This window comes from Pistacia vera, unplaced genomic scaffold (genome assembly GCF_008641045.1).
Source record: "Pistacia vera cultivar Batoury unplaced genomic scaffold, PisVer_v2 Contig94, whole genome shotgun sequence".
Lineage (NCBI taxonomy): Eukaryota > Viridiplantae > Streptophyta > Magnoliopsida > Sapindales > Anacardiaceae > Pistacia > Pistacia vera.
Genome location: NW_022196823.1, coordinates 1,236,333 through 1,260,213, shown reverse-complemented (window position 1 = coordinate 1,260,213; position 23,881 = coordinate 1,236,333). Strand labels below are relative to the sequence as shown.

At 34.4% G+C, this 23,881-nt stretch overlaps 1 protein-coding gene across 1 annotated transcript; it reads right to left on the bottom strand.

The window, feature by feature from the left end:
* Positions 1 to 8,314: 8,314 nt before the first annotated feature.
* Positions 8,315 to 11,103, bottom strand: LOC116120605 ((R)-limonene synthase 1, chloroplastic-like). The gene is made up of 7 exons (XM_031406570.1): positions 10,861 to 11,103; positions 10,494 to 10,755; positions 10,022 to 10,397; positions 9,407 to 9,622; positions 9,178 to 9,316; positions 8,839 to 9,087; positions 8,315 to 8,737 (listed from the first exon to the last, which is right to left on the bottom strand). Exons 1-7 carry the CDS (start codon positions 11,086 to 11,088, stop codon positions 8,429 to 8,431), a joined length of 1,779 nt encoding a protein of 592 aa, XP_031262430.1. The 5' UTR covers positions 11,089 to 11,103; the 3' UTR covers positions 8,315 to 8,428.
* Between the last annotated feature and the right edge of the window lie 12,778 nt (positions 11,104 to 23,881).

The window sequence follows — 23,881 nt, the reverse complement described above, 5'->3', positions numbered from 1 at the left end:
GTTGGTTTAGAGAATGTTATATTAGTGAGGAATGTTGTATTAATGGAAAGATAGATTACTAGGGAATCTTTAGAGAAATGTGTTTGGTTGGTTGGAATAAACTGGCGGGTATATTACAGTAATATGTTTAGTTAGAAGGATAAATGAGTGGGTATATTATATAGATTATTAAATTGCCCTCCTTTTTAAATAATAATATAATATTATTTTATTTTATTATTTTTTAAACTATTTCTTTTAACCCCCTATATTTGAAATTTTGTTAAAACACCCCAACCATATAGAACTTTAAGTTGTAGCAAAATCACACCGACCCACCCCAAGCCACTGCCGATAGTTGTTGTAATGGTGCACAACCAGCCGAATCTGGCTGGTCGTGCGCGAATAAGGCCTAATCCCGCTAGATTTGGCCTTGAATATGTTCGTTTCACCGCCAGATCTATGGCATTTCACAGCCACAACTTTGGCTGTGAAATGGCCAAATCTGGTCGTTTCCAGCCATGGATCACAAACCCATGGTCGGAAACGTCCTTACCGGCACATGACCGAGAAGATCCTGCCTGTCTTGTGCCGATATGACAACTTTCACTGACGGCCAGTGGTGGTGGCGGCTAGCGGCTAGCGGCTGGCGGTGGTCTTTGGTGGTTGGGGTATTTTCTTAACTTTTAAACTTTTTGTGGCAAGGGTGTTTTAGATAAATTCTTAAATATAGGGGGTCTAGGGTAATTGTTATTTGGTAGACATATGAAGGCAAATGTGTCCGAAATGATAAAAGATTAAGGGCAAAATAGGGTCAAAATTAAGATTACCTCAGTAATCTTATATTAACACCCCTTGGAAAGGTAATCTGGTTACCTTAAATATTATCAACAATAAACACTGGCACAAAACCTGGCCCCCCGAGGATCCGCCCCGACCCACCCCAAATTTTTCGGGCTTCGGGCCGGGATTGGTTTTGCCTCAGCTCTCCCCGCCCCTTCCCCGTCCCGTGCATATATATATATATATATATATATATATATATATATCGAAAGGACCGGGGAAGCATCCCATTTTTTTTCCTCAACCGTCTCTGAACCTTCCCGATTGTCTTGTCCTCCCCCTGCCTCGTCATTCCGCTTACTTGCTTGCAGCTGAACCCTTCCCTAGCCTCTTTCTATTTTCCGGCTCACAAGCTTCGCCAAAACCTTCAGCTCTCCAAGAAACTCACAAAATACCCCACAAAACAGCCAAAACAGCATTTTCACCAACTTAAGCAATCGAAAGGGTGTCAGGAAAGGGCTTTTCACAGCTTATGTGAAGATCGAGGAGAAAATATGTATGAATGAAAGTACTACTAACTGGTCTTGTTTTGACAAAAAATGGTACTTCAAGACCGACTTTTTGGCTTTAAATGAATTTTAGCGGGAATGGTTAGTTCTTTTTTATTCAAAGCCGGCATTATATATATATATATATATTTATTTATTTATTTATTTATTTTAATAATTGAAAATCAATCATATATACCTATAATAATTTTATTATTTGAAAATCACTTATACATTATACAATAACAAATTATAATTGTGTAAGTATTTTATGAAACTATATACAAATAGGTAATAAATAAAACTAGATTAAATATAATAAATCATTATAAATATTTGTACTATATATATATATATATATTATACATAATATAATAATGCTATGAAACAAAAGTTATACATTCGATATTATATATTATACATTATATATGGTATACACAGGGGCGAATCCAGCCCCTTTATGGCCCACCCTCAATTTTTTTTTTAAATATTAATATGTATAATTTATATATTTTGGCCCACCCTAACAAAAATATTAATGGACAAAACTATTAATGTATAATTAGTTTTTATTTTGACCCACCTTAAAAGAAATTCTTGGATCCGCTATTGGGTATACATTTAACATTATATATTATATAAGGTATACATTTGACATTATATATTATATATTATACATTGTATATTATATATGATATATACTATATAATAAGTATAATATATATAACATATATATATTGTCCATTATAATTTATACATAATATGCTATTATCTATAATCTTACGTTAATATATAATATATATGTAATATATTATTTGTTGTTTTGATTGATTATAATGAATCAATAAATCACTATAATTTTTTTTTTTTTTTGTCCCTCGTTAAATCATTATTTCAATTCTATTACCTAATTACCTTTGTTATATTGTGAATTGTGATGGCTATTTATTTAGAATTTATTATAATATGTATGGTAGTTATTTATTTAAAATATATTATAATATATGTGTATAATGTATCATATATAATATATTATATTATATATTAAAGAGACATTATATATGTATTCTTATTACTTAAGACAATAATGCATAATATTATACTTATATTTAATATGTACATTATAGATTTAATTTCTTTTTTGATAATATGGTCTTTATGTTTAATATGTATATTATATATTTAATTTTTTTTTTGGTTGGTATATATAACTAGGAGAAAAGAATAATAAAAGTATAAAATTAAGGATACAAAAATACAAAAAACCCCCAAATGGGGAATGGGCTTTTTCGAGGATTCTCCAAACGGGCTTTGGACCGGGATCGAGGAATCCCTTCGGGCTTTCGGGCCAGGGCCGGAGACAGTGGTCCCCGGCCCCGCCCTGGCCCGTGCCCATCCCTATTGACAACTAAACGAGGGAATCTTGAAAACTAAACAAATATTATAGGATTAATCTTATATCACCCCGAACCAAACGCAACCTAATAGTAATTACTATTGATAATATTAGAAGTAATCTGATTACCTCTATTTTCTTAGGTATTGTAAGATTACTAAGATAATCTTTTTTTGGTTACAATTTTATTCCTTATTAATAAATTTTTAGGACAATAATACTCTCATTTTTGAATTAATTTACATGAATATGGCTTTTACTATTTCACCCCAATTAATTAACTTTTTGGACAAAATTACTCTTGAATTCAAAACAAATTGTAGCCCACCCAAGCCACCATTCCTACCCACCTGCTACTACTGGCTTTTGGCAACCACCATCGGCCGCCAATCGTCGCCACCATCGGAATGGCCATCGTGTGCCAATATGGCCATTTCCGGCCAGAGATCTGGCCGGAAATGGCCTGATCTCTAGCCAAAAATGGCCATACGTAGCATGAAGGCCATTTCCTACCTTCCGTATGCCGTTAGGTTGTCGATTGCCAGCAGTCGGTAGTGGTTGGTTTGGTGGGGGTGCATTATTGATTTTCTAAACTTTTATTATGGGGTTATTTTTGCTAAGTTTTTAAATGTAGGGGGTTATAAATAATTCAAATAATAATTTAAATAACAATATTCAATAATAACATTTAATTAGATGACAATTCAGTAATTTAAATAACATACCCTCTAATTTATTCCTCCCAAACAAACATATTAATAAAACATACCCACCAATTTATTTCAATTAACCAAACATATTTTCCTAAAGATTCATAATAATCTTCAAGGTAATTTAACTTTCTAGTAATCTAATATTCTCAATAATTCAATATTTCCTAAATCAAATGCACCTTTTAGGACATAATAGTAGTTATATTAGTCATCTGTCTTATTTTATTAGTTTCCACATGTTCAATAACATAATCTGAGGTATTTTTGTCTTCAAATTTCTTGATTCTAACTTCTAGATAACAGAATCAACGTCAAAGTGTGTTAATGATACATCATTAAATGTCTAAGAGTCTAATATGATAAGAAATATATATTTATTTATTAAAAATTTTACACGATTGCAATTTGGCTGCATCCAAACACTACAACTGTCATGTTTTCTTTACACTTTTTCCTTCTTTTTATTATTTTTAATCATTTTTGATATTTTAATTTGATTTTGTAGAATCTCAATATAACAATTTGTTAATATTATATATTCAAAAATTTAATATTAAAAACTACTAAATTTAGGGTGCGTTATTTACCTTTTCTTGCATATTAGCTCATTTTATTGCATTTTTTTTTTACCCAGGAAACCAGGAGAGATGGGCCTATGGGTGTAAATCGTGTTGAGTTTTGGGGTAAACTGAGTCAGGGTTGATTTGAACAGTGTTGAGTTCAAGCTTGACGAGTCTGGCAAAATGTGCTTAAGATCGAGCTCGTGGAAGATTGAGCTGGCTCGAACTCAAGCTCGATAAACGAGCTTGAGCCAGCTCATTTATGATGGTGAGAGTGGCCTGTGCAATTTCTTAAGCAGGTGGTGGGCAAGGTGAAAATGGCAAATTCCACCAGTAAAGTCAATCACAAAATCCAGTTCAACACTTCCAAATCAAAACTCCAAAACAACAACTTCTCACAATAAAATTTCACATCAGAACCTAAAACACATAGCAAACCATAATCACCAATTAAAGAAAAATTCGACACTTGAACAAAAAGATAAAGAGTTTGAAAAACAGATTGAACATTACATGAATTAGCAACGCCAAGAAGAATTTTTAAACGAAAAAATCATTTATTTTATTTGTTTTTTATTTTTTTCTCCTTTAAAACAAAAACTTTCATTTCAAATCAGAGTTTTTAATCCGAAATTGTAAACGAAAAATTAATTATTGATTTATGAAAGAAAAGTTTTTGAGATGAATTGATTTGAAATGTTTTTTGGCTGTGTTTGGGGCATTATTCAAACCGTATCTTATCCTATTATCCTATCAAAAAAAAAAAAAAAAAAAATTGAAAAATGCATTTGTTAATATTCTTAAAATCCAACCCTATTCTATTTAACTAAAAATATTAACAATTATTTTCCTTAATAAAAATTTTAAAATTAAGAAAAATACCTCCACCTTTCTCAATAAAAGTTTTCAAATTAACAAAAACACCACCAGCCACACAAACCACTATCACTCGCCAGTAGCCACTACTGTCGCTAGCCGCCGTTGCTTCCGTAGTTGGATGCTGGTGTCGTAACGACATATGACCGATCATATTTGGCCAGTCATACACTGATCTATCCATTTCTAGCCATATCCACCATGGATTTGGCCAGAACGGCCATATCTATGGTGAAAGATTTGATCGTTAACGACTATATCTGGCTAGATCTAGCTATCATCAATGGCCAGATCTGACCGTTTCTGGTTGGATTTGGTTGAAAAGGCCAAATCGGCATACGATCGGCTAAATCCAATCAATTATGTGCCATTCTAGCGACTTTCAGTCACCATCCGGTAGTGGTGGTCGGCTGCCAACAATTATTGGGTGAGCGGGAGTATTTTCGTTAATTTATAAACTTTTTTTGTGGAATTAACAAATGTAGGGGTTAAAAAATGATTTAAATATTTTTAGAAAATGTTTTTCAAAAATTTGCCAAACACATATAGAAATTCAAATCTTATTTTCGTAAAAACAACCTAACTTAACTTTTTCAAAAATAGTATTCTAAATACTCAAACAAACACAACCTTCATCGATCAATTATGGAAGTGATAAATTTCTTGTTTTTCATTCTTCTCTTGGTTTTGCAAACAATATTCCGAAAGATGTTTTCATTTTATACATTTTCAAATATTATCTTTACACGAACACGTCACATGCATATTTTTTTTTTTCGCCTATACCATTCATTTTCAATACTTTGAAAAGAAAAAAAGAAAAAAAGAAAAAAGAGAGGCAAAATTCATATAAAAATAAACCTTCTCTTTATGTATGTATTAGCTTAAAATACACTCTGCACCTAAGATTCTTATATTAATTCGAATTGAAAATTAAATTAAAATCAGAAAAAATAATGAAATTTCTCCTCACGATTATTCAAAAGAAAAAATATCTTTGAAAAACTAATGAACTTACTCGTCATGAAAATCAATGGCATTAACCCTATATTTTAAATGAATCTAAAGACCATGCTTTTTGAATGCTTCTAGGACTAGAGATGGCAACGGGTCCGATATTTTCGGGTATATGGCCTAGCCCGTCCCGAAAAGGCTGGGCTTTGCTCGATGTTAGCGGGCTTGGGCTTGAGTCTGAGACGATTTTAAGGCCCACCATCAGGTATGGGCCGGGCATGAGTATGTCTTTAGTCCCGGCCCAACTCGGCCCAACTTGACAATTTTACGAAATTAGCCTTATACTATATATTTAATTACAGAATTATCCTATATATATATATATAAACTGAGATTTATTAATATTTAAATATTCACATTATAAAAATGGGCGGGATTGGGCCAGGCCTGTTGGGCCGGACTTGGGCTTTACCCGTCATCCCGGTGACGAGTCTGGGCTGGGACTGGGACTGGGCTTTTGTCATGAGGTCAGGCTTGGGCCTGGGCCTGGGCCAAGGGGTACTCGGTCCCAANTTATAAATATAGGCATGCTTGGCCCGGGATTGAGATCACAAAAAGCTCGTCAGGCCGGGCTTGGGCTTGGGCTTTACCTATCATCCCCATGACAAGTCTTGGTCGGGATTGAGCCTTTAATGTGGGGTCGGGCTTGGGCCGGGTCAAGGGGTACCCGGTCTTGAACCGGCCCATTGCCATCTCTACCTAGGATCTAGGTTTAACCCGAACAAGTCCGACTCGGGTATTTATGCCCCTAATTTTCTAATACCTCAAATATCTTTAAGTATTTATTATCTTAAAATACCCTTTACATTTTACACCCCAATATTCTTATTTTAATTCGAACTGAAAATTAAAATAAAATGAGAAAAACTAATATACATATAAAAGAGAAATCCCCCATATAACTATTTTTTTTATTAAGAAATATTCTCGTATATAATCATCCTTACTAATTTTAATTGCCAAAATATCACAGTTTTGTTTTAAGAACATATTTAGTCATAAGATCATGCAACTTAACCTAATTGTCCTTAATGAAAATTAACAAAGATAAAATAATCAAATGGGCTAGGTTATCAAGTCTATCACCATCTAGCATGATCAAGTATGGTTTAACATATTTTAATCAGATTGTCAAACTATATTATTAAATCCTAGATTATCAAGTTCTGTATAATTTAGCATTACCTAATGAAAATTTATCATTTGTTATATATGCATGCAGCTGAAAATGGCACTCATTTCAATTCTCCTAAATGTTACATGCGTTACATTTTTTAAGCTGAATTGACCCTGCAATTTTTGCTCTTTCAAAGGCATGACCATCAAGACTTAAGACCTTTCCCTTTTGTAAGTAATTTTTGATAAAACATAAAATAATACCAACACAATCAAGCTAACATAGCAAAAGAGGGACGACGAACCTTGCCGTCACGTTATTTCTTCTCACCAATAAACTAATAAATAACAAATCTATATATAAAAATTATAAAACTCTTGATTCATCAATTAAATCAAACACTAATCTAATAGATAACGCACTAATGAAACTTTTAGTAAAACTGATATGTTTGATTTACTTTCCAACACAGTTTCCATTTTTCTTCTTCATTCAATGCAACCATTAATATTACCTCTCTCTCTCTTTCTATATAAACTCCTCAACGGAATTCTCTTTTCATGCATTCAGTCTCTCTTTTTCTTCAAAAATATCAGTCATGGCTTTGGGAATGTTCACTAGGGAAAAATGTGTTTGGAATTTTTTTATATTTGTTTTTTCAACTTAATCCTTGATGGTTAAAAATTTTCAAGAATTGAGACTACGACTATCAAGAAAAAAAATAATACAATTTATTTTTGACCAAATCCTTGACAGTTAATAATTATCAAGAATCATCCAAAACGGTTAAGGATTATTTCAAATTCTTGACAGTTCATAAACTGTCAAGAATTTATCAAGAATTATAATTCTTGACATGTTTCTAGAACGGTCAAGAAAATCTGTCAACTCATTCTGTCAAGAAATGAGGTTTTTTTAGTAGTAAAAATTCCACAGCGGTAAAGCGGACATAACTCTCATACAGAGAGTAAACCATTATAAATATTGTGTTTGCGTATATGGTTATTTGTTTGCCCTTTGTTTGCATTATTTTCATTTTCATAGTGATTTAAGATTTGCCAGCATCTAATTAAATCCCCACAAAAGATTGAAGCTAACACTAATGTCCTTATGTGAGAGTTAGACAATTCTTTATGTGATCATCAATGACCTTTCCACATGTAACAACGCATCGGTGGACAAATGTAAAAATTTTGTAGTCTCAAAGGAACCCAAGGAAAATTTTGTAGTCTCAAAGGAAAATTCTTTACATTATTTTCATTATTTTTAAACATACGATATGTAGATTATATCACATATACCATTCTCGGAACAATCAGGTCACACACTTATAAATGCCTCCACATATCAGATGATATCTGCAGAGCATGAATTATTAATGAAGATACCTCGGGTGATCACACTTATTCTCCTTGCAACAAGAACATATCGGAAAAAACATGTTATTTAATTTCTGACAATGGAATGGGTTGAAAGAGTGATGACAACATAACATCCTTAATCTCTTGACCTCCACCACCATGCCCATCTCCGTGGCGATAAAAGTAATGGGAAGTTCTCAAAAGATTTATGATCATTTCAACAATAGGTTGAGGCAAGGGACAATTTGTTGCAGCTCTGTATACATTTATCTTCTTCCATATCTTCCTGGTTAGATCCTTAATGTATTCACGAGCAACTTCCTCAGAACAACCAGTATCATTCATGTAACATTGGATTGCTTTAGGTACATCACCTCTCTTCATCTCATCCTGATTTATTTATTGAAAGAAACACGACCAATTAATTCATAGAGAATTCAAATTAAAGTATATAAAAACAATTGTAAGTAAATTAATGCTAGATTTTATACCGGTGAAGTTCCCAAATCATCTTGAAGTCGGAAAGCCGTGGATGACCATTTTATAATATCCGGATTGCTTTCTAGAAATTCTAAGTCCTTCTCTAATATCGGATTTGCTGACGATATATATGATAGAGTTGCCATAATAGGACCCGTAACTGATATATAAGCATTATTCAAATATTCATCTAGCGTTGGCTTATACTGATCGTGGTACCATCTTGCCTCTGTTATTTGGGCTTGCGCCATATCTTTCCACTGATGTAAATGACATAGCGACGAGTAGTGAGATATTTAAACAATAAAACATTATAAAAATAAAGGAAGAAACGAATTATATAATATTACCATTTTGATTAGAGTCATTGAGACGTCTGAATTCTTTTCTTTGAGAACGTGATGAGCCACTTCATTAACAAAGTTGAACAGCGAGAGAAAACTTGTTTTCATGTAACTGGGAAGCTGTTTCATTGCTTTAATGTCCCATCTGAAATACATGTGTAATATAAAAGCATCATATAATTTTTTCTTAGAACTGCTAGGTTTGTATAACAAGAAAATTTTGCCCAACAATTACCTCGTAATAGCATCAGTCAAGAGCTCTAGTTCAGGCAATGTACCATAAACATCATAAATATCGTCAATTAATGTAATTAGAGCAACGGCCTTTGCAACGAACTTTCTGCAGTAAGAGTACTGAGGTTGAAAAGCTACACCCAAGCCCCATAAATATGCTGGTATGAAGTTGATCCTAGCAAAAGTTAACTCTCGAAGACCAGTATTCTCCCACCACCTTCACAAGCAGAAGAGAAACATATCAACTTGACTCCCTTAAAAATAGATTACAAATATAAGTGTTGACATAGAGATCTAAACAATATAAGAGATTAAATTTTTTGTTTAACTTGTTTGTCAAATCTCGTTACTCATATTTTACAAATAGCAACATTACTCATATAAAGTTGGAATCTCAATTTTGTATGTCAACTTATGTAATTGTTTACGTGTCAACGCCATTTATTAATTAATTATAAGTTAGTTACTCACTTATTTGCTTTATTTTATAATCAATGCTGTAATGAAACATAAATAGCTGCATTAGTTGGGATGCAAAAGGTACAATTTCAATAAGTGTTTCATTAATAAAGGCTGTGCAATAACGAGGACAAAAAGTTGAGGAAGGGTTACTGACCTCAATGTGTCTTTAAGTTCTTCCTGGTGAATTCCCTGTAAAATATTAAAGTCCACCTTTGCAAGCTCGAGTAAAAGGTGATTCTTGTCTTCCCTTCTCTCATATGAATCTATGAACCATTTGGTCTCGAATCGTGGCGCCCACCAATGAAGAGGAAGCTCCAAGGCATGCTCAACAAGCGGTACAAGATTCTGGTCGACATCCTTTTCGTCAAGATCTTTAAGATGTTTAGAACTGAATTCCCATGCCTCCTGCATCATACTTTCTCCTTCTAACCCATAGAATGAGGCTTCATAAAAGCTCAGTATTGCCTTCACATCATCAGAGACACACGCCGAGAAACTGCCCGTCTTGTCCTTGAAACTCTCAAAAACTTCTGCACTCAATAAGGAAAGTAGAACAAACATATTGGTTTATTCTAATGATGACTACTTTTTTTGAACTTTAATTTTGAACTTTAATTCTTCAGTACCTTCAGTAATATAATAGCCGTGTTTTCTCAGGAGTCTAAACTCTAGAGAGGTTGCATATAGATTTCCTTTCTTCCATTTATGATCGCTGATATTGTGGACACGGTCCAATATGTTCTTTATTTCACGTTCAAAATGGTTAGCCACTCCAAGTCTTTGTAAGTTGTCAATCAGCTCAAGCTGATCCAATGGGTTGTCCATACTATTGATTATCATCCTCACTTCTTCTGTCAGCTTTTCTGCTTTTTTCCTGTATGCTTCTCCCTGAAGAAAATTAAGTTTTTTGTAATTAGTTCCTGAACTTGAACTAATTAAATTCAGCAAAGAACAAATTAAAACCATAAAACAGGAAAAAAAGAACATGACTACCGTGTACTCATTAGTCAATTTTGGCAGATAATCTTCGTTAAAAATGCAAGGTTTGTAGTTTCCTGATCGCCTTACAACAGTTGAAGTACTAAGTTCTGGGTTAGCGATGCACTGGAGTTGCTTCTTCACACTGATTTTGCTGGTTGGTGTTTTAGAAACAAGTCGTTGACGGTGTTGAAAAATAGCACCAGAAGGAATATTACAGGTTGATGCAATACAAAAAGCCATTAGTAATTTGTGAAGTTCACTCTGTCATAAACTTGAGACATGCAAGCTGATATTTATAGACTAGTTAAGAGGTCACCAGAAGTTTTTGGCGCGAAAGAATTTTATGCAATTGCAATTATAGCCCAAACACTTTATACAATTGCAATTTGTGAAACTCTAAAAAAGGAGTTGATACTGCTCAATAATTTTTGAAAATTCTCCCTCCTCATAATTGCTTCATATAAAAATCATTTATCTTCTTCTCATTTTCAGTCTTGTCTGTCTAATAGTCTTATTTTTTTTTTCTAGAAGGGCGATTGTAACCACGCACACAATTATTTCATATAAAAATCATTTATCTTTCTTCTCATTTTCAGTCTTCTCTGTCTAGTAGTCCTTTTTTTTTTTTTTTCTCCTAGAAGGACAAGCAGAGATGGGCTTTTGCAATCACATACACAGTTATTTCATATAAAAATCATTTATCTTTTTCTCACACTTATATACATCTTTAACTTGTTAAAATCGTGGGAGTAACTAATCATTACCTACAATATATTAACTATGATAAAACATTATAGCTAATTAATGTATTTAACTATAAACATTTTATTTACATGACATATAGCATCATTATTAGTTACGAGTTTAGATATATGTAGTATACTCTCTAGCTAGTAATTCTTTAGGAAATAATGTATATAAGTGTGAAATAAAACTCACTAAATATCTCATAGAAAACATATATGTATAAGTGTGAAATAGTGTGCCCAAAAACTAACTTTACTTTATATAAAAATCTCTACATCAAGTAATAGATCACATAAATAAGCACAAAGTGCTATCGGATAGTGTTGCCAATCTCCTCCGCTATTTGATGTTCCACCCAACCACATCTTATCTATTACTTATAAAAACAGTGAAATTAACGGAGTGAGCACTAATTGCTCAGTAAGTAAACTCACTATTCTACTATTCTTTCTCCGTTACTAGTATTATGGGTTTCTTTCCTTACAACAAGCTTCTCTATTCTTCTTCGTTCTTTCTAATATTCTAAGTTCCCACTTACCATCATGTAAGAATACTTAATAAAAACTAAATATCACTGAATTACACAAGAGATTCTGGTTGGTGGAAGTAACATAATGCACATGCACAAATAAATAAACTTTTTCTAGGAGTTGCATTTTCTTTTTGGTTTTTCCGTTTTCTTATTCTGTCTTCTATTTCTCATTTATTTTTTGTTTCTTTTCTCTTTTGTTTCTTTTTCTGTTTCTATTCTTTCTTTTCTGTTTCTCTTCTTTTTTTTTTTTTTTTTTTTGGCGTCTTTTATTTTATTTTTCTATTCTGATTTGCCGATCGAACTCGGTCGAGGCATAAATTCGGAACCCTGGCCGTGTGAGTGTCTTCTGAAATTATTTTTGGGTACAATCCTCATCCATATGCACTTCTAACAGACTGTACAAATTCTTCTTTTCTATTCTGAGGTCGCTCACTGATGGCAGTGTGCATGTGGACTTTTTTGCTTCTCTGTCACTCACGGGTTCTCCATCGCAACAACCTTCTCTTATCTTTCTTTTAAATAAAAAATTCAGTTTCTATAGATTCTTCAAATGTGTTCATTAATAGTTTTCTTTCTTTCTCTTTATTCTTTAATGTTCTTATATATGTATATAGCTTATTCTTGGCTATTCTTTCTAAATTCAAATGCTTAAATTCAAGAATGCAATATGGCATGTAAATATGTCATTCTCTACCATCAATAAGTTCATATCGAGATAACAAGCTAACATACTCATGCAAGCACTTCACTTTGAAATTTCATCAAACAATTTGCATGCACATACAAACAGTAAATTAGGTAGAATTCCTCATCTATCCCAAGACACCAAAATTTTGAGCAAAACTCCCTAAAACCAACATCAAACCTGGCCAAGAATCACACTGCATAATTCAACTCCAATTCTTCCATAATTCATCCAGACTTCCACCCATACATCCCTACATAAAAACTACTTCTCATGGCTGAATTTCAACCATCATTCAACATCCATTTAATCAATAACTCTCACCATACAAAATTCATACAAACATATAAGAGTTTTCTCTACACAATTATTAATCAAATCAAAGCTAGAGTTAGATTTACTTACCTTAAATGTCAGTAACACTGACACTTTAACCTTCCTTTGCTAGAACTCTCTTTCTCTTAAACCCTAAGCATATAAAACCATAAGAATTCAAGACTTTAAAATTAAACTCACATCTTGGTGCAAGAATCTTACCTATGGATGCTTAGGATTGAAATTCTACCAAAAGTGAGCCAAATTCTATGGACTTCCTTTGAAGTTGGTTGAAGAAAATTTGAGAGCACTTGGGTAAGAGTGGTGTGAATGAATGGTAGAATGGCTAGGGTTCCTCTCTTGAATCCTTAATATTACACAACAATATTCATAGATTTCCATTTTATCCTTGCACTTTCTAAGAAATTCTATCTTTGCCCTTTAGTCAATTATAATAATGCCCTCATTTCTATTATCTTCTCCATGTTATTCTACTTCTTTTTACTCCCCACTCATTCAACTAATTACGGGTGAAATGACCATTTTACCCCTAAGCAAGTTATCCAGAATTTTCTAAAAAATTCCAAAGAGTTTATTGCCGCAGTGAACTTCTTTCCTTGCCGCAGTGAAGTCGACATTTCTACAAACACGAATTTGGGCGAAGTATGAAAAATTTACTTCATGCTAACTTCCAATCTTTCACCTTGAAATAACTAATACTGAGGGCATTAAGACATAAGTAAACTTATGTACCTTAATGTGGGCGTTACAATTCTCCCCCCTTATAAGAATTTTGTCCTCGAAATTCAGACAAACAATTCAGGATAACGATTCCGCATATCTTGCTCTACCTCCCATGTAGCTTCTTCTACTTTATGATTCCTCCATAGGACTTTTACTAATGGAATACTCTTGTTTTGGTGCTCTTTAACCTTTCTATCCAATAACTGTACTGGGCACTCCTTGTAAACAAGATTCTCTTCTAAGTCCACTTCTTCTACTTTTAATATATATGAGGGATCGCTGACATATCTTTGAAGCATTGAGACATGAAAAACATTGTGCACTCTATCCATATTTGGTGGTAGCGCCAATTTATAAGCTACCTTTCCTACTCGTTGCAACACTTCAAAGGGGCCAATGTATCTAGGCACTAGTTTTCCTTTACCGCCAAAACACATTATCCACTTATATGGGGAAACTTTAATAAACACTTTATCACCCATTTCAAATTCTACATGTTTTCTCTTTAAATCTGCATAGCTCTTTTGTCTGTCTTGGGCTTGTTTCATTCTATTTCTGATCAGCTTGATGTCTTCTATCATTTTCTGAGTTATCTCTAGCCCCAGAGCTATATTCAAAACATCTTTCTCTCATACCTCATTCAAATGTAGTAGAGATCTACATCGTCTACCACACAGGGCTTCATAAGGAGCCATCTTAATTGTAGACTGATAATGTTATTATAAGCAAACTCCACCAATGGTAACATCTCATGCCAGGTCATTCTATAATCCATACAACAAGCTCTCAGTGTGTCCTCAAGTACTTGATTTGTTCTCTCAGTTTGGCCATCTATTTGAGGACGGCATGTTGTACTAAATGCTAGTTTTGTACTAAAATTTGTAAGAAATTTCTTAGAAGGCTGAAACAAATTTGGAATCTCTATCTGATACTATTGTCTTGGGCACCCCATGGAGCCTAACTATCTCCTTAATGTAAATCTGGGCCAACTGATCTGAGGTGGTACTATTCTTTACTGGAAGAAAATGTGCTAATTTGGTTAATCTATCTACTATTACCCATATCGCATTATATCCCTTTTGAACTCTTGGAAGGCCTGTGATGAAATCCATTGATATATTTTCCCATTTCCATTCAGGAATGCTAAGTGGCTGAAGCAATCCTAATGGCCTCTGATGCTCTACTTTCACCTGTTGACAAACCAGGCATTTAGCCACATAATCTCCTATATCTCTCTTCATACCTGGCCACCAATAACTCTTCTTTAGATCTTGATACATTTTGGTTCCTCCAAGATGAGCAGTGTATGGTGTGTCATGAGCCTTCTCAAGAATCTTCTTCTTCAACTCAGCATCTTGGGGAATGCATATGCGATTCCAAAAATGGAGGATAGCATTTAAAAAGTGAAATTATGGCATCTTGCCCTCAGGTACTTGTCGACTTATTTTCTGACACCACTCGTTGACATCTTGCTTTTCTTTAATCTCTTCCAGTAAAGTAGGCTGAATTTCTAACCTGGAAATCCTTCATGGTATCACCTCTATCTGTTCCTCACACAACTCTTCTAATAATTCTCCCTGCATTGTGAGTTGGGATAAATAGGCTTTTTGACTCAAAGCATCAGCTACTACATTGGCTTGTCCAGGCTGATACTTAATTTCACAATCATAATCTTTTATCAGTTCTAACCATCTCCTTTGTCTCATATTCAACTCCCTTTGGGTGAAAAAGTACTTCAAACTTTTATGATCAGTATAAATATTGCTCTTTGCTCCATATAAGTAATGCCTTCATATTTTTAATGCAAAGACTACAGCTGCCAACTCTAAATCATGCGTAGGATATCTCATCTCATACTCTCTCAACTGTAGAGAAGCATAAGTTATTACCTTACCCAACTGCATTAATACAACACCAAGTCCCTGAAGTGAGGCATCTGTATAAATATCATAATCTACACTCTCGTATGGGTTAATCTTCTTTTTAACTCTTGCAAGCTTTCTTCACAAGCATCCGACCATATGAAAGGAGTTCTCTATTTGGTAAGAGCTGTAAGTGGCTTAACCAACTGAGCAAATCCTACGACGAATCATCTGTAATAGCCAGCTAGCCCCAAGAAACTTCTAACCTCCTTTACTGTCTTCGACTTTTGCCACTCTAGGATTGCCTTCAACTTACTAGGATCCACTGATATGCCCTCATTTGAGACAGTATGGCCCAAGAAGATAACTTGGTCCAACCAAAACTCACATTTAGAAAATTTGACAAACAACTTCTTATCTCTCAATTGCTACAGCACAAAATTTAATTGTTCTTCATGCTCATCTCTTATCTTAGAATAAATCAGGATTTCATCAATAAACACCACAATAAATTGATCAAGACAATCATGAAACACCCGGTTCATTAAATCCATAAAGATTACTAGGGCATTGGTCAACCAGAAAGGCATCACTACAAACTCATAATGCCCATATCTAGTCCGAAATGTAGTCTTGGCAATATCTTGCTCCGCAACTCTTACTTGATGATAACCTGACCTCAAATCAATCTTTGAAAACAATGCTACTCCTTTAAGCCGATCAAATAAATCAACTATGCGAGGTAACAGGTACTTATTCTTCACTGTCACTTTATTTAACTTTCTGTAATCTATGCACATCCGTAGCGACCTATCTTTCTTCTTCACAAATAGGATCGGAGCACCCCAAGGAGAATGACTGGGTCGAATAAAACCCTTGTCTAGGAGTCCTTAGAGCTGCTTCTTCAATTCCTGAAGTTTGGCTGGGGCTATCCAGAAAGGGGTTTTAGAGATCAGTGTTGTCCTTAGTGCCAACTCAATGCTAAATTCCATTTCTCTTTCTGGAGGTAAACCTAGCAAGTCATCTGAAAATACATTTAGAAACTCTCGGACTACGGGCACACTTTGGATCTCTGGTTGTGGGACATCACCGTTTTGCACCACATGGGCAATGTACCTAGAGCACCATTTTCTTAATATCTTTCTGGCCTTTACACTACTGATTAACATACTGAGTTGGTGACCCTCGCCAAAACTAAACTTATCACCATCATCAATATTAAATCTTGCTTTCTTCTTGCGGCAATCAATCTTTACTCCATATCTCCCTCAGAAATCCATGCCTAAAATAACATCAAAATCAGGCATATCAAACACAATCAAATCCATTGTTAACACCCTTCCATAGATCGCTATAGACTCCCTTGGAACCAACTCATGAGTTACCACACTAACGCCATTTGGAAATTATATCTTAATGGTCTGACCCACGATATTAGGTTTCAAACCTAATCTTTTTATGATCCCATGTGTAATAAATGAGTGTGTGGCTCCAACATCAATTAATGCATAAAGGGGAACTGAATGAAATAGCAACTGACCAGTAACTGCAGATGGACTAGCCTCAGCTTCACTTTGTGCTATTGTAAGCACCTAAGCAGTAGTACCTTTGGATGTCTGTGCTACGGGTGCAAGAGGGGCTTTGCAGTCTTTCATCATATGCCTTGGCTATCGGCATCTATAACACACATTTTGGCCCAAATCTTTGAGGCACTCCTAGGGATGATTTCTCCACACTTCTGACATTGGGGTAACTCAGTAGTCCTCGATCTTTTATTCTGCCAATTCCTCATATTCTTCTTGGGCTGAAATCTTTTCTTATTTTTCACTTCTCTATTATTGGGGGCATCAGCTCTATCTCTCTGTGAAGCGAGAGGTGGAACACTAGGTACTACTACTAATGGAATTGTTTGGGTTAGCTTATTCACAAATATTTCAGCCCGTAAGGCTCGTTCCAAGGCCTCACTGTAAGTCTGAGGGGACTGGGCACCTGCTATCACATCTCGAGCTATTTCTGGTTTTAGCCTATTCACAAACTTGTTCAGCCTCAATTCTGGTGTGCTTATTATGCCTGACGCAAACCTTGCCAAGGAATTAAATCGTACAGAATATTCTTTCACTGAACTGGTCCCCTATTGCAACCTGATAAACTCCTAAGTCTTTTCATTATATTCTGCCTCAAACAATCTTTTGAAATCTCTCTAGGTCATAGAGGCTATATCATGAGTATCCTCCATCAATTCCCACCATATCCGGGCATTAGCCTTAAACATAAAACTAGAGTACTAAATCTTCTCCCAGTCTGTCATGGGAAAGAGTGCCATTATATGCTCCATAGACCTAATCCACTCTTCTGCTACTATTGGTCCGTCGTACCTCTGAATTTGGACGGCTGATGCTAACTAGGTAACCTGTAAATGGGCTCAAGATGATTCTGTACTATCGAGGGTACCGGCTTCTTTTTCTTCTTTGGTGGTCGGTACAATAACTGGTGTCTTAACTCTCTCTGGTATAGGTCTCCCCTGGCTCTCTACCACTACCTACTGTATAAAATTACGAATCCTCGCTTCATCGAGGACAAGGGAGTAGATCCTAACGAGTTGGATGGTTCAGCAGTACTCAATGCATTCTTACTACCTGATTGAGTCTTACGTCTCATCTACATAGCACCAAAACTTTTACTCAACTAAATTAACTCAACTACTATAAGTAAGGAAAGAAATAACTTACAACGGTCGGCTACAGTATGTCAATGTAGCGGGAGAGGCACACTATCAAATCACTCTCATAAAAGAATCTTACTTTTCCCAAAACCGTTGCTCTGATACCAAAAATGTAATATACTCTCTAGCTAGTAATTCTTTGGGAAATATAAAATAAAACTCACTAAATATCTCATAGAAAACTTATATGTATATAAGTGTGTAATAGTGGGCCCAAAAACTAACTTTACTTTATGTACAAATCTCTACATCAAGTATCAAAATCACATTAATAAACACAAAGTGCTATCAGACAGTATTGCCAATCTATTACCTGCAAAAATAGTAAAATTAACGGAGTGAGCACTAATTGCTTAGTAAGTAAATCCACTGTTCTACTATTCTTCCTCTGTTACTTGTATTCTAGGATTCATTTCTTACAATAAGCTTCTCTATTCTTCTTCGTTCTTTCTAATATTCTATGTTCCCAATTACTGTCATGTAAGAATACTTAATAAAAACTGAAATATCACTGAATTACACAAGAGATTCTGGTTAGTGGAAGTAACATAATGCACATGCATAAACAAATAAACTTTTTCTAGGAGTTGCATTTTCTTTTTGGTTTTTTTGTTTTCTTATTCTATCTTCTATTTCTCATTTATTTTCTGTTTCTTTTCTCTTTTCTTTCTTTTTCTGTTTTTCTTTCTTTTTCCGTTTCTATTCTTATTTTTCTGTTTCTCTTCTTTCTTTTTTCTGTTTCTATTTGTTGTGCAATCAGTAGGAATACAAGTCTATAGGTCTACAGAAAGATGAGTAACTAAGCTGAAGTATATGTGCTAAAAATTGAAGTAAAGTAAAGATCTTTTCATCAACGGTTAAGACTAAAGCTTTTTGAGTCAATGGCTAAGATTTAAGTTTTTGTTGTTCTTAATACAAGGATTGCCAGCATGGACTCTTTTTGTACTATAAAAGCATTCTTTCATTCTTTAAACTGTAATTTTTAACAGTTTCGATAATATACAAACAGAGGAGTTCTGTTTTTCTACTATATTTTTTGTTTGGTTTCCTAAAAAGTTTCACGACTTTCTTGTGTTGATTCTAGGACTGTTATATGGCATCAGAGCTATAGATGACTAGTGCCATGAATGATTTTGATAGCTCCTCAAACTCTAAGAGCAAAACTACAATAAAAGACTTTGAACAGATGATTCAAATCGATAATCAACTAAAGAATTTTAGTTTTCCAAACTCATTGCCTACTATTGCGGTAAAATTGGGAGAGAAGAATCATAATTATTGGAGGTCACAAGTTCTACTAGCTCTGACATCCTTTCAACTTGAAGGTTTTGTCAGTGGAGAATGATCTTGTCTTGAACCATTTGTCAAAACAAAAATGATGAATCTGGAGATTTGGTGAGAAAATCGAACTCTGACTATTTCTTATGGAAAAGAATTGATTAGTTTCTTATGAGTTGGCTGTATTCATCAATTTTTGAGTCAATGTTTGGATATGTTGCTAAGTGCTCGAGTGCTTTTGAAATCTGGAAAATTCTAGAAAATCATTTTATTACTAAATCAAAAGCTAGGACTATGCATTTGAGGAATTTATTGCAAACCACAAAGAAAGAATCTTTAAGTATAAATGAATTTGTTCTTAAGATAAAGGGTTATGCAGATTCTATTTCAGCTAGTGGAGTGATTTTGAGTACTGAGGAGTTAGTGGCTTACATATTAGATGGACTAGGTCCCGAGTATGATACATTGTCAGTTTATTTGTCAGCAAGAGGACATGATCTTACATTGCAAGAAGCACAATTCTTGCTTCATAAGCATAAAATTAGGTTGGAAAGGTATAATAGCGTGCACAACATTTATCATGAAAATTCAGGCTTATTAGCACAAAAGCAAAATCTTAATCCTGGACAGTCATCATTCAATAATCCAGTATCATATCCTACTCCAACACCAATATTCAATCATGCCTTTAATACTCCACCAACACAAATATTTGATCATGCCTTTAATACTCCACCAACACCAATCTTCAATCCTGCATTTAACACATTCAATGAAAGTCACTTTCCAGCCTAACACTAGACTCAAAACCTAAATCATTCATCAGCACCATCAATTCAATTTTACTCTCAGAAAAGATGTTAGAAGGTTCAATCCAAATCCAGGAAAGGGAAGAGGCAAAAACTTCTTTAATCCAAGGATTTTCTGTCAAGTATGTGGAATATTACCACAAACTTGATATGTCCTACAATGCCCCACAAAATCAATCTCAATAGACTTAGTATCATCAACCAGTGCAGGCAACCAATCAAGCTAATTTTTCATAGCAGCAACAAGTAAATCAAGCTTATTGCTTGCAAAAGAACTCCAATCCTACAGACAGTACAAAAGAAAACAGTTTCTCACATATATCACCTCAGCTTCACTTATCACAACAAAATCATCAGTGTACAGCTCCAATGTCCTATTTTGCATAACCAATTTCAGTGGCAGATCCTCAATGGTATCTTGACTTTGGTGCAACTATTCACATCAGTTCAACTGCTCAATCACTCAATGTTAGCAATCCTTATTGTGGAATAGAAAAATTGCAAGTTGGTAGTGGTTAGTGCCTAACTATTACTCATACTAGTGATATTTCTTTTCCTACTTTATTGCCTTTACAGAATTTGCTCATAACGAGAGTATTAGTAGTTCCTCATATCACAAAAAATTTAATCAGTATTTCAAAACTTACTCATGACAATGCAATTATTGTTGAATTCTTTACTGATATGTGTGTTATTAAGGACAAGAGGACACAAGCAACTCTGTTACAAGGCATGCTTAGACAAGGACTGTACTAGTTGACCTTGGGATCTTTTGACTTTCAAAATAAAGATATAAGATATGATTGCAAACTACTAGTTTAGGTAGCTCAGTTCCAAGAATAAATGCTCATGTTTCAATAGAATGTTATAAGTCTTTCCATCTGACAGTAGCTAGCTCAAAGAAAAAGACTTGTGTTTGACAATTGTTGCAACACTGAAACTAGACAAAATTTAGACATGGTTGTATGGCATATGAGGCTTGGTCATCCTCATTTTAAGATTTTACAGACTGTTGTAAATAAAGTCTCAAATAAAAAGATTTCTGCTTCTGATTCTACCTTTCAACATTGTTCTACCTGTAAATTAGGAAAATTACATCAACAACCTTTTTCTCATTCTGAAACTATTAGTACAAAACCATTGGAATTGGTTTTTGCTGACTTATAGGGTCCTTCACCTGCTGTTTCAAAAGAAGGATACAAATATTATGTCGTGTTCTTAGATGATTTTAGTAGATATTCTTGGATCTACCCACTGAAGTAGAAATTAGAAGCCTCTACCATAGTTACCCAGTTTCATGTACTTGTTGAAAGACAAATGGAGACTAAGATGAAATGTCTTCAAACAGATTGGGGAGGAGAATTTAGATCTTTTCTACCTTATCTAACTAATCATGGCATATAATTTAGACATCCATGTCCTTATGTTCAACTGCAAGATGGGAAGGTTGAGAGGAAGCATAGACATATAACAGAAATTGGTTTAACTCTACTAGCTCAATCTTCCATGCCATTTCAATTTTGGTGGCATGCCTTTCATACTGCTGTGTACTTAATCAACAGACTGCCAACTCCAACTTTACAATCTTTGTCTCCTTTTGAAAAGCTATTTCATAAAGCTCCTGATTATAATTTCTTGAAAGTCTTTGGTTGCAGGTGTTTTCCATACTTAAGGCCTTATAATTCTCACAAGATGGATTATCACACTAAGCCTTGTATTTTTATAGGTTATAGTGTTTCTCACAAAGGTTATCTCTACTTGAGTGAGACAGGCAGAGTATACATTACAAGCATGTTGACTTTGATGAACATAATTTCCCTTCAAGGGACATTCAGCTCAGTACATCCAGTTGTCAACAGACTAACACTGACTCACATACTTCATCTTCCAAGTAGCAGATTCCATGCAGCTTGCCCATTGACTTAGGTTTTCAAAATACTCCAAATTTTGATGTTCAGTCTCCTATATTGCCTACTCATAATGATTCTTCTTTTGCAAAAGTTTTTGTCAAATTCAACTCAAAAGAAGATATTACTTCAAATGATTGTTCTCAATGAGTCAATGAAATTGCATCTGCTAATAGCATTATGTCCTCTGTTGATCACTTTCAAGGAGTTTATGAGATGGTACCAAATAGTACATCTATTTCTGGTATCAATCTAGAAGTTCAACTTCCTTTTGCTCATGACCCACAAGTATTACAGCCACAATCCACGACTTCACACAATCTTCACCCTATGCTTACCAGATCAAAGGCTGCATCATTACACAAGACCAATATTTTTGTTGCCACTATAGCTTCTATTTGTGAGCCTTCGAATATTCATGAGGCCTTAAGCAACTTAGAATTGTTTTCAGCAATGCAGACAGAGTATGATGCCTTGATGATGAACAAAATATGGGAATTAGTTCCACATCATCCATAGATGACTTTGGTTGATAATAAGTGGGTATTCAGAATTAAAATAACATGGATGGAAGTGTTCAAAGATATAAGGCCAGGCTGGTAGCTAAAGGGTTCCAACAGACTCTTGGAGTCAATTATTTTGAGACCTTTGCTCCTGTGGTAAAATCCTACACTATTCGAATCATTCTAACCTTGGTTGTTCAGTATAATTGGAAGATTCAACAGGTGGATATTAATAATGCCTTCTTGAATGGAGAGCTTGCAGAAATAGTTTACATGACACAAGCTACTGGATTTATTGATTCTACCAAGCCTGCTCATGTTTGCAAGTTGAACAAGGCATTATATGGGCTTAAACATGCTCCTCGAGCCTGGTTTGACAAACTCAAAGGAGCTCTCCAAGCAAAGAACTTTCAGAATTCCTCATCTGATAACAGCCTCTTCATCCATTATTCCAGAGAAAAAGTAGTTTATCTGTTGGTGTATGTTGATGACATCTTAATTATAGGTAATGACTTTTCTTATATTCAACAGGTAGTTCAAGATTTGAATCAAACTTTTGCCTTAAAGGATTTAGGTGAATTGAGCAATTTCCTTGGGTTTGAAGTAGTAAGAACTTCAGATTGTATTCTGCAGTCTCAATCTAAATATGCTACTAACTTGCTCAAAAGAGCAAAGATGATTGATGCTAATGCTAGCTCAACCCCTATAGCTGCCAATACCAAATTAGTCAAGGATGACAATGTCTTGTTTGACAACCCAACCTTATACAAAAATTTAATTAGCAATCTTCAATACTTGACTATGACTCGACCAGACTTGGATTTTGTGGTTAACAGACTAAGTCAATTCCTTCAGAGCCTATTAGTTGCTCATTGGGTTGCTTGCAAAAGGGTACAAAGGTATGTCAAAGGCACTCTTGATGTAGGCAT

Coding starts and splice junctions, on each gene's coding strand:
- LOC116120605 (XM_031406570.1), bottom strand. CDS start 11,088: ATGGCTTTTTGTATTGCATCAACCTGTAATATTCCTTCTGGTGCTATT. Junction 9,623..10,021: donor GAACTTAAAGACACATTGAG/GTCAGTAACCCT, acceptor CTGCTTGTGAAG/GTGGTGGGAGAATACTGGTC. Junction 9,088..9,177: donor CAATGACTCTAATCAAAATG/GTAATATTATAT, acceptor CATTTACATCAG/TGGAAAGATATGGCGCAAGC.